Genomic DNA, 13,356 nt, shown 5'->3' on the forward strand with positions numbered 1-13,356 from the left:
TTTTCTGGAATTTTGGTTGATATTCTGTCTCTGTCATTTAAAATACACCTATGATAAAAATTATAGACCCTTCATTTTTTTGTAAGTGGGCAAACATACAAACTCTGCAGGGGATCAAATAAATATTTTCCCCACTTGTACGCCTGATGCTAAATTAGTGTGTAATATTATGGCACTGATTGCAGATCTTGCATTGATACTTCAAAACCATGGTACAGTGGCCCACAATTACATTAGTGTCCTCTCCTGCCAGGTACAATACACAGAAGAGTTTGAGCAACAGACAAGAAAAGGAAGCTTCCCGGCCATGATAACTCCAGCTTACCAGACTGCCAGAAAGGCCGGTCACCTGGCCAGCAATGTAAGTCATTGTATTGTAGACAGTGATAGAGGTGGTCTCTTTGGTGACTGTGCTGGGCGGTTTCCACAGTCACTGTGCTGGGGGTCGTTTTCCTGTTTAAGGTTTCCTTGACCACTGTATGGAGTGTGGTCTCCCCATTCACTGTGTTAGGGGTGGTCTCCCTGGTCATAGTGTTGGAAGTGGTCTACCTACTTACTGTGTTCAGGATACTATCTTTGTTCACTGTATTAGAAAAGGTCTCCTGGGTCACTATGCTGTAGGTGTTCTTCTTGTTCATTGTACTGGAGGCAGTCTCCATGAACATTGTATTGAGTGTGGTAAAACTAATCACTGTGTTGGGGGTGAATACTGTCTCAAATATGGTGACCGGTGAGGTGGTTGTTCCCAGTCACTGTGTTGGAGATCTCCCCACTCAATACGATGGAGGCATTCTCTTTGATTAGGTTGGTAGAGGTCTCCTTGATTACTAAGCTGGAGGTTGTGTCCGTTGTCACTGGGTTGGAGGCATACTCCTCGGTCACTATTTTGGAGATGTTGTCAATAGTCAGTGTGTTGGAGGCGGTGTCCTCAGTCACTGTATTAGAGGTGGTCTACCTGTTTGCTGTGTTCTGAGAGATGTCCTCGGTCTCCATGGTCACTGTGTGGGTGTTGGTCTTCCTGGTTACTGTGCTGCAGATAGTCTTCCTGTTCACTAGGTTGGAGGTGGTCTCCCTGGTCACTAGGTTGCAGGTGGTCTCTCTGGCCACTAGGTTGGAGGTAGTCTCCCTGGTCGCTAGGTTGAAGGTGATCACCCCTGTCAAAATGTTGGAGGTGGTCTCCCTGGTCACTATTTTTGTGGTAGCATCCCCAATCACTGTGTTGGGGGCGGTCACTAAGTTGGAGGTGGTCTCCCTGGTTACTATGTTAGGGATGGTTTCTCTAGTTTCTATGTTGGAGGTGATCTCGCTGATCTCTGTGTTGGAGGATGTGTCCCTGATTACTATTTTGGAGGCAGTGTCCCCGATCAGTGTCTTAGGGTGGCCACCAAATTGGAGGAGGTGTCCCTAGTCAACATGTTGGAGGTGATCTCCCTGGTAACTATTTTGAAGGTGATCTCCTTAGTTTCTATGTTGGAGGTGGTCTCTCTGATCCTTATATTGGAGATGGTCTCCCTGATCTCTATGATGGAGGTGGTCTCCCTGATCTTTGTGTTGGAGACAGTGTCCCCAATCGCTGTCTTGCTGGTGGTCATTAAGTTAGCGAAGGTTTTCCTGGTCACCATGATGGGGATGGTCTCCCTGGTAACTATTTTGAAGGCGGTCTCCGTAGTTTCTATGTTGGAGATGGTCTCCCTGATCTCTGTGTTGGATGGAGGCGGTGTCCCCAATCACTGTCTCGGGGGTGGTCACTAAGTTGGTGGAGGTTTCCCTGGTCACTACATTGGAGGTAGCATCGCCAATTAATGTGTTGGGGGTGGTCACTATGTTAGAGGTGGTCTCCCTAGTAACTATTTTGAAAGAGGTCTCCCTAGTTTCTATGTTGGAAGTGATCTTCCTGATCTCTATGTTGGAGGTAGTATCCTCTAATTACTATGTTGGGGTGGTGTCCTCAGTTACTATGTTGGGGGAGGTCTCCCCGATCACTGTGTTGAGGGTTGCCTCTTCCCCATGATGACTTTGTTTAGCACAGTCCCCTGCTCACTGTGTTGTTATAATGGTTTGTTATGTCTATCCAGAGAATATCCCTCTTGTGCACTTACTGTCTTCATTCTTGCAACAGTTGGAATACAAGCGTGGTCATGAAGAACGTATCTCTCAATACAGCAGCGTAGTGGACACCAAAGATATTTTGCACGCCAAGGCCAGCGGACAAAACCTGAGTGATGTGAGTCCCAATCAATAATATGGTGCTCTGGACCCAATGATTTCCTTGGTTATATTTGTGTTCCTTGTCTTGGATCTTTAGGTGAAATACACAGAAGACTATGAGGAGCAGCGGGGAAAAGGCAGCTTCCCGGCAATGATTACACCTGGCTACCAGATTGCCAAGAAAGCCAATGAGCTAGCCAGCGAAGTGAGTTATAACTTAGATTAGACAATTGTTTTGTTAAATAAGCAGCAGTGGTGGGAATGTAAAAAAATCAATTTTGCCATAGATCACCCTGTTAGCAGTAGCCACTCGCCCTGTAGACTTGGCACACACTAATATTTCATAATACATTTTTTTTCATTTGCTTTGGCTATCAAAGTCAGAATATATAATCTTTAAAACAGCCTTTAGTTATGAAGGAGAACTGTGCATGTTGGCTGTTTCCTCTGAATCAGTGACTAAGCTAAATTACTTAAAGGCGGTTTTAAAAAGGTGAGGTCGCTGACCTTGCTCTGCTGTCTGGCAGGAGTTCCAAGATTGCAAATCTGCCAAAAAGAAAATGCCAAAATCTTTGGAAGGTAAAGCAGTTTCCACATATATTTAAACTGTTTATTTAGTTGTTTGCCTGGAGTTGAGCTTTAGGATCAATGAGAGTCAGGGGAGTCCTGTCTTTGCCCACCTTCACCACTACATCATCATGACAAACACAAGGTACAGCATTATGGGAGACGTGGCCATAGTGGGATATTAGTGGCATAGGGCATACCTCCCAAATTTTTAAGATGGGAATTAGAGACACCTATTAGCAAAAGTATGTAGGCATAGGACACACCCCCTGCCACGCCCCCCTTAAAGGAGAATTATTACAAAAAAATGATTATTTAAACCCACAAGTGCTTCTTTTTACCAATAGTATTTCTTTAAATTGGCTTTTGAAAATTACAGATGCAGCAATTTAGAAATAGGATGAAAGGTTTAGCACTGGGAAACACTTTCTGAAAGATAAATAGTGCATTTTATATACAACTATAAAGATCAGACCAAAATGAGGAGGAAAGAGGGAGATTGTTCCAAATCAGGGACAGTCCCTCAGAATCAGGGACACTTGGGAGCTATGGATCATGTAAGCAGTGTTTTGTTTTTTTTAACAAAAATATAATTTAGTAACTGGGTGTCTGTGCTTCCCTATGGCATGCATACAGATCATGGCCAGTAGGGGGCTGTACACAGCTTCCTGAAAACATCACAGCACCCTGCCGCAGTACTCAAGCAGTATCAAATATCAAAATGCCTTGACGGGAGGGTGTCAGTCTGGAGGAGTAGGCCGTATTTGCAAGCAGTGACCAGACATGTGATGCTGAGCTTCCATGATTGAAAGATCTGAAATCCAATGAATGAAAGGGGCGGGCCAGAGACAGCCAGGCTGGGGAGAAAAGGGTCTATCTAGATGATGTTGGATGTTCTCCAGCCATTAAATGAGGCAGACTCTATATCAGGGGTGCCCAAACTTCATAAACAAAGGGTCAGTTTTATGTCCTTCAGACATTTGGGGGGGCGGACTATAGCTATTGGGAGTAGAAAAGGTCCTGATGTCATTGGGAAAAAACAATGCCCTCTTTTTGGTGTCAGTGGAAGGAATTGTGCCTTATCCTTTGCGTCATTGAGAGTGATTTTGCCTCGTTATTGGTGTCATTGGGAGGAATTGTGAACCTTCATTGGGGTCAGTGTGGGGGAATAATGCCCCATTGTTAGCACTGAAATAGTGCCCCAAGAGCCAGATAAAAGCAAGCAAAGGGCTGTGTCTGGCCCCCAGGCGGCAGTTTGGAGACCACTGCTCTATGGGGTTGATTTACTAAAACTGAAGAGTGCAAGATCTGGTACAGCTGTGCATGGCTGCTTCTAACTTCAGCTTGTTCAATTAAGCTTTGACAATAAAACCTGGAAGCTGATTGGTTTCTGTGCAGAGCTGCACCAGATTTTGCACTCTCCAGTTTTAGTAAATCAACCCTTATCTGACATACAGCAGCTTCTAATGCACACTGTGGGAAGCTCACAGTGTGCAGTAAAACACGAGTAAGTAATTTCAGCCCAGGAGAGGAGCCTGTACAACTGTGCAAGACTAAAGGGAAGGTCTGAGTTAAGCTTTAAATTACTTTATGGTGACATCAGGTGCAAACAATATTTATCGGAGTTCCCCTTAAAACTTTGCTTATAACTTTCTAGAGGGCTCCGTTGAACTGCCACCACCGCTGTCACTGTGTGATTTCCTATCGGAAGATCCATCCAGCCCTCCATTTGTTGCCGGCCAAGTTCTGAGCACATCAACCGTGCGCAATTCACCAGGGCCCCCTTCAAACGCCAATCTCCCCCTCTGTCCCCCCTTAGGGCAAGACAGCTGGCAGCCCACCACGGCGCAACCGTGCCGCCGTCCCGGCCTGCCAGCATGGGGGCCAACGTTTCCTGAATGTGACAGCGTGCGGACAAATGATACGTGTCGCCCGAGTTCAGGAATCGCAGCCCTCAACCCCAGGTCGTCACGTCCCGCGGCACAGAACCTTTCTCCTGTTCCATCTAATGTTGGCCGCCTGGCAGTTACATTTTACTGACGTTTATTCTCTCTTGTCTCGGCGCCAGGTGAAATATCACCAGCGATATCACAGGGAGATGAAGGGAAAAGCGAGCTCGACAGATGTGGCGTTTACTAAACAAACTGCAGATGAGCTGAGCCAGGTACGTGACACCCAGCGGGACCGGCGGAGCTGTCAATCTTTGGATGCAGCCACCTGTCTGTCACCCCACCTCCTCCCGTCCCGCCAATCCCCTCCGGTCTTTACATAAATCACACACGAATCAAAGTCAGAATTCGTCGTCTTTGATAGGATCTTACAAGCCTTCACCGCAACACATCCTGAAATCAAATAATCCACTAATGGTTTGCCTTCCCCTGACACCCATCAATGGTTCCAATCCTGCACCCCACACCCTCTACCTTTCCCTCTTCTGACTTCTAAGCCTCCGGTGATGTTGGTTGGAATCCCACCTGAGATTTCTTGCAGGGAGTCCTAAGTGTCATTTGGCCACTCCACCCCCAAATGCAATCCCACTTTTTGGTGGATGATGGGGAGCTAAACTAACTAGCAGAATCTTATAGCTCTATTAATGAGATCCCTGTGAATTTGCACACTTTCTGTGTACTGAGGAGGTCTCAGGTGGGCACATCTGCCCTGCACATTATGAGGAGTTCTCACATCCCTATAATGAGTTCCCAGATCTACATATCTGCTGTGCCTATTATGAGGAGTTCTCACATCCCTATAATGAGCTCCTGGGTTCATACATATGCTGTGCCCAATATTCGGGATTCCCAACATTCCTATAAGCTTCCTGGTCCACACACCTGCTGTGCCCATTATGAGAGGTTCCATACCTAAAATAAGCTCCTGGGTTTATACACCTGCTGTACCCATTATGAGGGGTTCCCACCATCCCTATAATGAGCTCCTGGGTCTACACACTTGCTGTATACATTATGATAGGTTCCCACCATCGATATACAGTAACAAGCTCCTGGGTCTACACACTTACTGTACCCATTATGAGAGGTTCCCACCATACCTATAATAAGCTCCTGGGTTTACACACTTGCTGTACCCATTATGATGGGTTCCCACCATCCCTATAATGAGCATTCAGGTCTACACACCCCTGGTGGGAACCCCTCATAATGTGTCCATTATGAGAGGTTCCCATCATTTCTGAGTTGATTTCCTGGGTCTGTACACCTGCTGTGCCCATTATAAGGGGTTCACACTATTTTCTGTGCTGAGTTCCTGGGTCAGTACACCTGCTGTGCCCATTATGAGGGGTTGCCACTATACCTGCACTAGGTTTCAGGGTCTGCACACCGGCTGTGCCCATTATGAGGGGTTCCCACTATTTCCTGTGCTGAGTTTCCGGGACAGTACACCTGCTGTGCTCACTATGAGGGGTTTCCACCATCCCAGTGCTGAGTTCTTTGGCCTATACAGCTGTGTCCTCATGAGGGGTTCCCACCACTTCTGTGCTGAGTTTCCAAGTTTGCACACCTGCTGTGCTCATTATAATGCATTCCCACTATCCCTGAAAGACCTTCAGCCCAGGGTCACATGCCTGCAACTTTTCATGCGACTTGTTACACCTAAAGTCGGATGACAATTGAAAACCCTTTTATTTAATTTGCGGCCATTCCAATCAATGCGGCTCAAGTCGCAGCAACTTTTAAAAAGGTTCCTGCACTACTTTGATGTGACTTTCATGTGGCTTGAGTTTAATAGACTCCTCAAGTCACATGAAAGTCACAAGTACATCAAACTGCATAGTTGCACTTGAAATCGCACGACAATGTGAACAAAGCCTCAAGGATCTGCAGCATCTGATACATTTCCAGGTGTGTTGGATGACCATCCCCCTGCCACACTTTGTGGTTCCATCCACTGATCCCTATGTCAGTGCTGTGTCCTGAATTGTGTCCTCTAGTGACGTAGGGACCAGTTGATGGAACCACAAGATTCGACGGGATGTCAGCATCCAACACACTTGGAACAGTCCTATTAAATGCTAAAGGGGACCCTTGAAAACCAAAGGGAGGGACGATGGAAGTCACCACCAGCAGACAGAGAAGTATTCTCCACCTTCTATAGCATTACAAAAAAAAATTATAGTGACGGTCATAATATTCATTTTGATGCATTCCAGTGCATTTCCCCCCTACTTACTTACGTTTTCCATATGTTTTACCATAGCTGTGCACAGTATATTGCATTAAGGTGTGCACCCCAAAGCTCAAACACTCATGTGCAGTAGAGCAGTAGAAAGTGTCATTAGAGCAGTGAACGGTGTCAGTAGGGATGAGATTGGTGTCAGTAGTTTTTGTTTTTATTATTTTATTCTGTTATTATTTTTTTACAATTTTTTCTTTTATTATTTTTTACAATATTATTTTTTCATTATTATTATATTATATTTTTTTTTTTACAATTTGTTAGAAGCCCTATTGAGGGGCTTTGGTGAAATAACAGAGAAAGGGACTGAGGACAGAAACTTTCCCAGTCACTTTCTCTGTAGCCTCAGCTGCCACAGGGGTAGAGGCCTTCAGCAGTGAAAATATGCATTGCACAGGGTGATTAGGGTGTGCCCAGGCACACCCAGCACACCCTGTGCGCACGCCTATGCGCTTTACTGCGTTTCATACAGAAAAAATGCAGCATGTTCTACTTTTGTTGACTGCACTGGAACACACTACACTGATGTGGACTAGGGCCATTGGAATACAAGGAAAACACAGTGCATGCGTTTTTGATGCAGAATAAAAATGCACTGGACTTCATCTATTTATCTCTTAGCACTGAAAACTTTACCTCTTGTAGAATAAGCATTTAATGCTGGTTCAGTTCAGAGGGCATAGCATGGAGATGATTCCTTTTTTTGTTCCATGATCCTGCAGGCTTCGTCCTCACTGGTATTGATGAACAGTCCCACATAGCTACTTCTTCTCTCCGATCATGTGATCACCCACTTGCCACCATCACCACGTACATAGTATTCCTCTGCATTACATCCTAAATGAGCGTTAAATCAATTATACAGGGGGAAGGGTAGGGGACCCACATAGAAATATCACATAACTCTATAACTGTAACGTAGCTTTAAAGAAGACCTTTCCCTGAAGAAACACAGAGCCTGCGTTTGTGGACCACTTCTTCCTGGCCATTATGCTCCACTGGCTTTGATACTTTGAGCCACTGACCCAGAACCACTGTGCAGATCACAGTTTATGACTTTCCTTATACTTTCAGCGACTCAGCAAGTACTGAATCCGGAGGATCAGCATAACAGCCAGGCAACTAGTTTTTTTTGTAGAAGGAGGTCAGCATCGAAACCCCCCCCAAAAAAAATTATATTATATATATATCGCAATATCGCAATTTACCATTTTATTATTATATGTAACAATCACATCTAAGGACTGATCAACTGCAATATACTGTGTTACATTTTTGTTTTTAAATACAGTTTAATGTGCTCAGTGTCACTTTTAATTGAGCCACCAGATGGCGCCTGTGGGTGCTTTCAGCGTGTATCCTCTACTGATACATATGTATCAGCCACCTAAATTAAAGCGGAGTTCCACTAGTTTTTCAGTTTATTAAAAGTCAGCAGCTACAAAAAGTGCAGCTGCTGACTTTTAATAAACAGACACTCACCTGTCCCACGATCCAGCGATGTGGTCGCCTGAAGCCCCGCTCCTCTCCCCCTCCTCTACTCTGCGCCGGTGTCTTGTCGATTAGTGCCACCGGCATCACTAGTGTGGACACCCGGCTATGACAGCTTGCGGCTTGACAGCCGGATGGGCACTGTGCATGTGCGAGTCGCGCTGTCCAGCCTGTCCTGAATGGCCGAGCAATCTTCTGGGACCTGTGATGTGTCCCAGAAGATTGAGGGGGGGGGGGGGGAGAGAGGAGTCGCCTAGGAGGCGCAGGCTGAAGTGGGAGCTGGGTACCTGTCAAAATTAGGTACCCCCCTCCCCCCCAAAAAAAAAGACAAATGTGGCATGTCAGGGAGTTAGGACTTCTTAAAGCAGAAGTTCCACTTTTGGGTGGAACTCCGCTTTAAATGCAAGAGTGCAGGTTACCAATCCACAATAATAAAATAAATAAACAAAATCAAGAGCACCTTTCTATCATCTTTGTAACAAAAATCAAACAAAAAAACAACATATTATAAAATGTATCCTTTTGTACATAACCCTCTTCGCATCTGTGATGTATTAAAAAAAAAAAAAAAAAAAAAAAAACATTTAAAATACATCCTCCTAGAGTACCAGAGTCTAAATTTCAGATCAAAGTGCAGGGATGGATAAGTACTGCATATCTTTAGGCATAAGAAAGGTGACAGTTTTTGGGGTGAGTTGTTTGTGGGAGCACAGGGCGCTATTGAAGTGGCATCGAACACAGAGTAGGAAGAGGATAATAATTCTTAAGAAGACCCACACAGACTGTTGATTTGCAAGACCTGAATTTTTATTAATTTATGTAAAAAGAACATTGTCTTTTGATTTTTTTAGTTCGTACATCACAAGTAAGTTTATGCATAAAATGATACATTTTGTATTACGTTTCTTTTTTTTTTCTTTTTTGCTGTACACAGCACAGGGATGACGAAAGCCCTCATAATGGGCACAGCAGGTGTATAGAGTCAGGAGCTCAGCACAGGGATGTTGTCACATTTCATAATGGGCACAAAAGGTCTACAGGCCTGAAAACTTTTACACAACAAAAAAAACTGTGCTGCTGTTATACAGTGTCCTTCTATCAAAAAAAAAAAAAAAAATTACTTATGATGTGAAAAAATTGTGAGAATCACATATGAATGACCACAAAATCCAAACACACAACTGTAATATTTTGAATATAAATAATAGTGCGCTAAAACCAAATATAAATGTATATAGTACAATATATGATGCAATATAAATGCAAATAAATGTATATAATAGTCCACATGCAAACAAAATAGATTAAATATATTCTTCAGTGATGAAAAAAGGTGAATTCGATTGTCTCCACAATCCGTGACACACTCTGGTAAAAACAGGTGATAAGGAAGATAATAGTCACCATTACCTCTGTGTGCAATGCCTGCTCACCTCAAAGGAAGACCCCCTTGGGTCTAATCACGCTTTATTAATAATCCAGAAAATCAGCAATAAAAGGAACAAAAAACACTAGCTGTTTGATCCAGGATCCTGCAAACTTCTCCCCAAGATTCCCTTGAGAAAGTCACGTGACACATTTATTTGCATTTATGTTGCATCATATATTGTACTATATATATTTATATTTGGGTTTAGCGCACTATTATTTATATACATCATTTTTAGTTGGTGTCAGATCACTTTTGAATAGCTGCAGCTGCCAGACCCTTTTAAACACAATTAAACACAATTAGCCCATATCAGCGCTTAAGTATTTTCATTTCACACAACTGTAATAGAAGTGTAATTATACAAAACTGATATCACAAACAATAAATATACTGATAAGGACGTCTAATCCGGACGAAACACGCTGAGGCAGGAAACTGATTGTGGTGTAACTTCTGGTGATGTCATATCCTGGCGGTGGTATGCACGCCACTTCTGGTTCCTAAGGCATTGGTGACCATCTTCCCCCATAGTGAGCAGCGTGAATACACCTAGTGCCGGTTTATGGGCACAAATACAAGTGAGGCCTGAGAACTCAGCACAAGAATGGTGGTAACCCCTCCATAATCTTGTGGTCACCCCTCCATAATCTTGTGGTCAATGCTCACACGCTATCACTTTAAATAGGGTGTGAAGCAATTTTTTTTTTGACTCCTCATAATTGAAACAGCAGGTGTACTGACCTGGAGCCTCACCACAGGGATGGTGGGAGCCCTCCATAATGGGCACAGCAGGTGTGCAGACCCGAGAACTCAGGACAGGGATGGTGGGAGCCCTCCATAATGGGCACAGCAGGTGTGCAGACCTGAGAACTCAGGGCAGGGATGGTGGGGGAGTCCCTCATAATATTCACAGCAGAAATATATGAATCCTGGATGAAAGTTGCGTGAAAACATTTCTATATAGATCCTGTGTGTAGAGTGGCCCTCTCCCCTGTGGTGTGCACAGTACATGCATATAATGTAATACTTGTGATTGGATTTGGCTTCTGATTTTCATTGTTTTGTCTCCCTGCAGGAATATGACGAGGAGCAGGAGGAGTACAGAGGGAAGGGCAGTTTCCCAGCGATGATCACCCCTGCCTACCTCAATGCCAAAAAGGCCAACGAGTTCATCAGTGATGTGCGTATTCTTTACATTAGAAGTCCAACCCTACCCCATCCTCTAAATTTCACTCAGACTCTAATGGTGGCCACACATACTTTGATGTTATTATCCAACTGATGTTTAATATGATCAAAACCAACAAATCTGCAAACAATGAAAAAGCCATAGCTTTCTTCCGATCGATTTAAACTCTACTTAGATCAGATTTGACTGAACTGAGCCAGCCGGCCAGGATGGAGAATGATTGATTGTTTCCAATCGATTGGCAGATCTGAGATGCTTTATTCACACAATCAATCTAATTATGAGATTACATAGTGGAAATAGCAAGTTAAGATCATATCTTAACTATCAATGAAAATCCACCTCCCAGTATGTGTTAATCGAATGGGTCAAAGGCACCCTAAGGCCAACATAAGGCTAAACATACGGCGTGGATGGAGGAATCTCCCCTGCTGTCTATTGTATTTAGATAACCTGCGCCCACCCAACTAAACAGTGGTTGCATCTGATTTGATGTCATTACTGTTCTCCTGACAATTTTTCCACCTGGTTCCTTCAATTTTTCCACTTTTGTTAAGTTGGGTGGTGCCAACCTATGACTGCAAATCTGGCAATTCCAATCAGCCAAAATTCAAGCCAGACTTCAGTATGAGATTATTTCCTTGGTATGACCAGTGGCGGCCCATCCATATTGGGTGTAGGTGCCGCCCCCCCCCCCCCGTCCATACGTCTGGCCCCCTGATCTACATGCAGGGCACCAGATGCATGGATTCCAATGTGGGTTGTTGTTTTTTTTTTAAGCACGTGATTAGAGCCAGAGGCTCTAATAGGCTTCAAAAAAGGGTGGGCTCAGCTCGGTGGAAGCCCACCCAGTTGTGTGACAATAGTGAATGAATATTCACTGTTGTAACACTGAGTCTCCTCCTGGCCTATCAGGAAGTGGGTCCTGGGACCCATCACCCAATTGGCCGAAAGGAGATCTGATCTGATTGCCTGCCAGGAGGAAGAGGGAGGAGACGCAAGGGAAGTAAGGAAGCAGCCGCCCGGGGGTAGGGGGGGTGAGGGTGGTGTCAGGTGGATTGTTTGCCCACTTCCCCCCCAAAAAAAAACACCAGCCGGCACTGGGTATGTTTTAGGTGTGGAAATAATTACTGGCTGTTAGAGAAAAAACCCAAATATTAAGTGTAAAGCCCCGTACACACGATCGGTTTTTCCAATGGGAAACATTGGATGACAGGCTGTTGGCGGAAAATCCGACCGTGCGTATGCTCCATCGGACAATTGTTGTCGGACTTTCCGCCAACAAATGTTGGCTAGCACGTCTTCAAATTTTCCGCGGACAAATGTGTGTTGTCGGATTTTCCGAGCGTGTGTACACAAGTCCGTCAGACAAAAGTCCAAAGTACAAACACGCATTCTCTGAAGCAAGGACGAGCCAGAAGCGGTCGGTCTTGTAAATTAGCGTTCGTAATGGAGAATTAACATTTGTGACGTGGCAAATTTTGAAATCTCCAAATGCAGCGCACAATTCTCTTCTTCTTCAATGGAATAATAACGAAGCTGCTTTGCTGGTGATACTGGTGGAGTTATTGCAAACTAAGTTTCAAAGGCTTTTTTTTTCTAGTGATATCAAGAATAATATTATTATGTTTTTGTTTTTTTGTTTTTTATTTGCGCAAGGTACCACAACACCATTATCCTGTAGTTTTTAAGAACAAAGATACAACTATGTTGGTATCCCTTGTCAATTTTACATATGTATTTTTTAAAATGTAACTGCCTACTCCCAAACTGTCATTTGAAGTAAAACACATAGCCAAGTATTATTCTCCACATTTTTTTTATTGTGCATTAAAAAAAAATAAAATTAGACATGATATCTGCCAATAGAACTTAACCAAAAAGTGCATTCTATGCATCCAAAAATATAGAAAATATACCAAATCAAATCATTATTCAACCAAAAAAAATAATGTCAAAGCAATAACTCCAAGGCCAATAATAAATAACACGTTATCTCCTCCGATTCCACAACATGGCTGGTTGACAAACGGACGTTCAGAAACGAACTGAAAAGCACGAAATGAAAAACGCAAACTCAAAAGCACTAAATGAATAGTGAAAAAGAAAAGCGCGAATCAAAACTCGCCAATCTTCTACTAACACAAAATTAAGCAGAAGGAGCCCAAATGGTGGCGCCAAAGAGCTGAAAAACCACATAGTACGTCTAGTACGTCACTACGTTCGTAACTGTTGGCCAACATTGTGTGACCATGTGTATGCAAGACAAGTTTGA

At 43.8% G+C, this 13,356-nt stretch overlaps 1 protein-coding gene across 1 annotated transcript in view; it reads left to right on the forward strand.

The window, feature by feature from the left end:
• Positions 1-13,356, forward strand: part of NRAP (nebulin related anchoring protein) — a 140,772-nt gene that overhangs the window by 38,765 nt on the left and 88,651 nt on the right. Inside the window, exons 6-10 of the mRNA XM_073595871.1 lie at positions 254-361; positions 2,120-2,224; positions 2,306-2,413; positions 4,844-4,939; positions 10,968-11,072. Coding sequence (XP_073451972.1) covers positions 254-361; positions 2,120-2,224; positions 2,306-2,413; positions 4,844-4,939; positions 10,968-11,072 — 522 coding nt within the window. The remainder of the gene's footprint in view (positions 1-253; positions 362-2,119; positions 2,225-2,305; positions 2,414-4,843; positions 4,940-10,967; positions 11,073-13,356) is intronic.

The sequence above is a fragment of the Aquarana catesbeiana genome, linkage group LG08 (genome assembly GCF_042186555.1).
Source record: "Aquarana catesbeiana isolate 2022-GZ linkage group LG08, ASM4218655v1, whole genome shotgun sequence".
NCBI classification, from domain to species: Eukaryota; Metazoa; Chordata; class Amphibia; order Anura; family Ranidae; genus Aquarana; species Aquarana catesbeiana.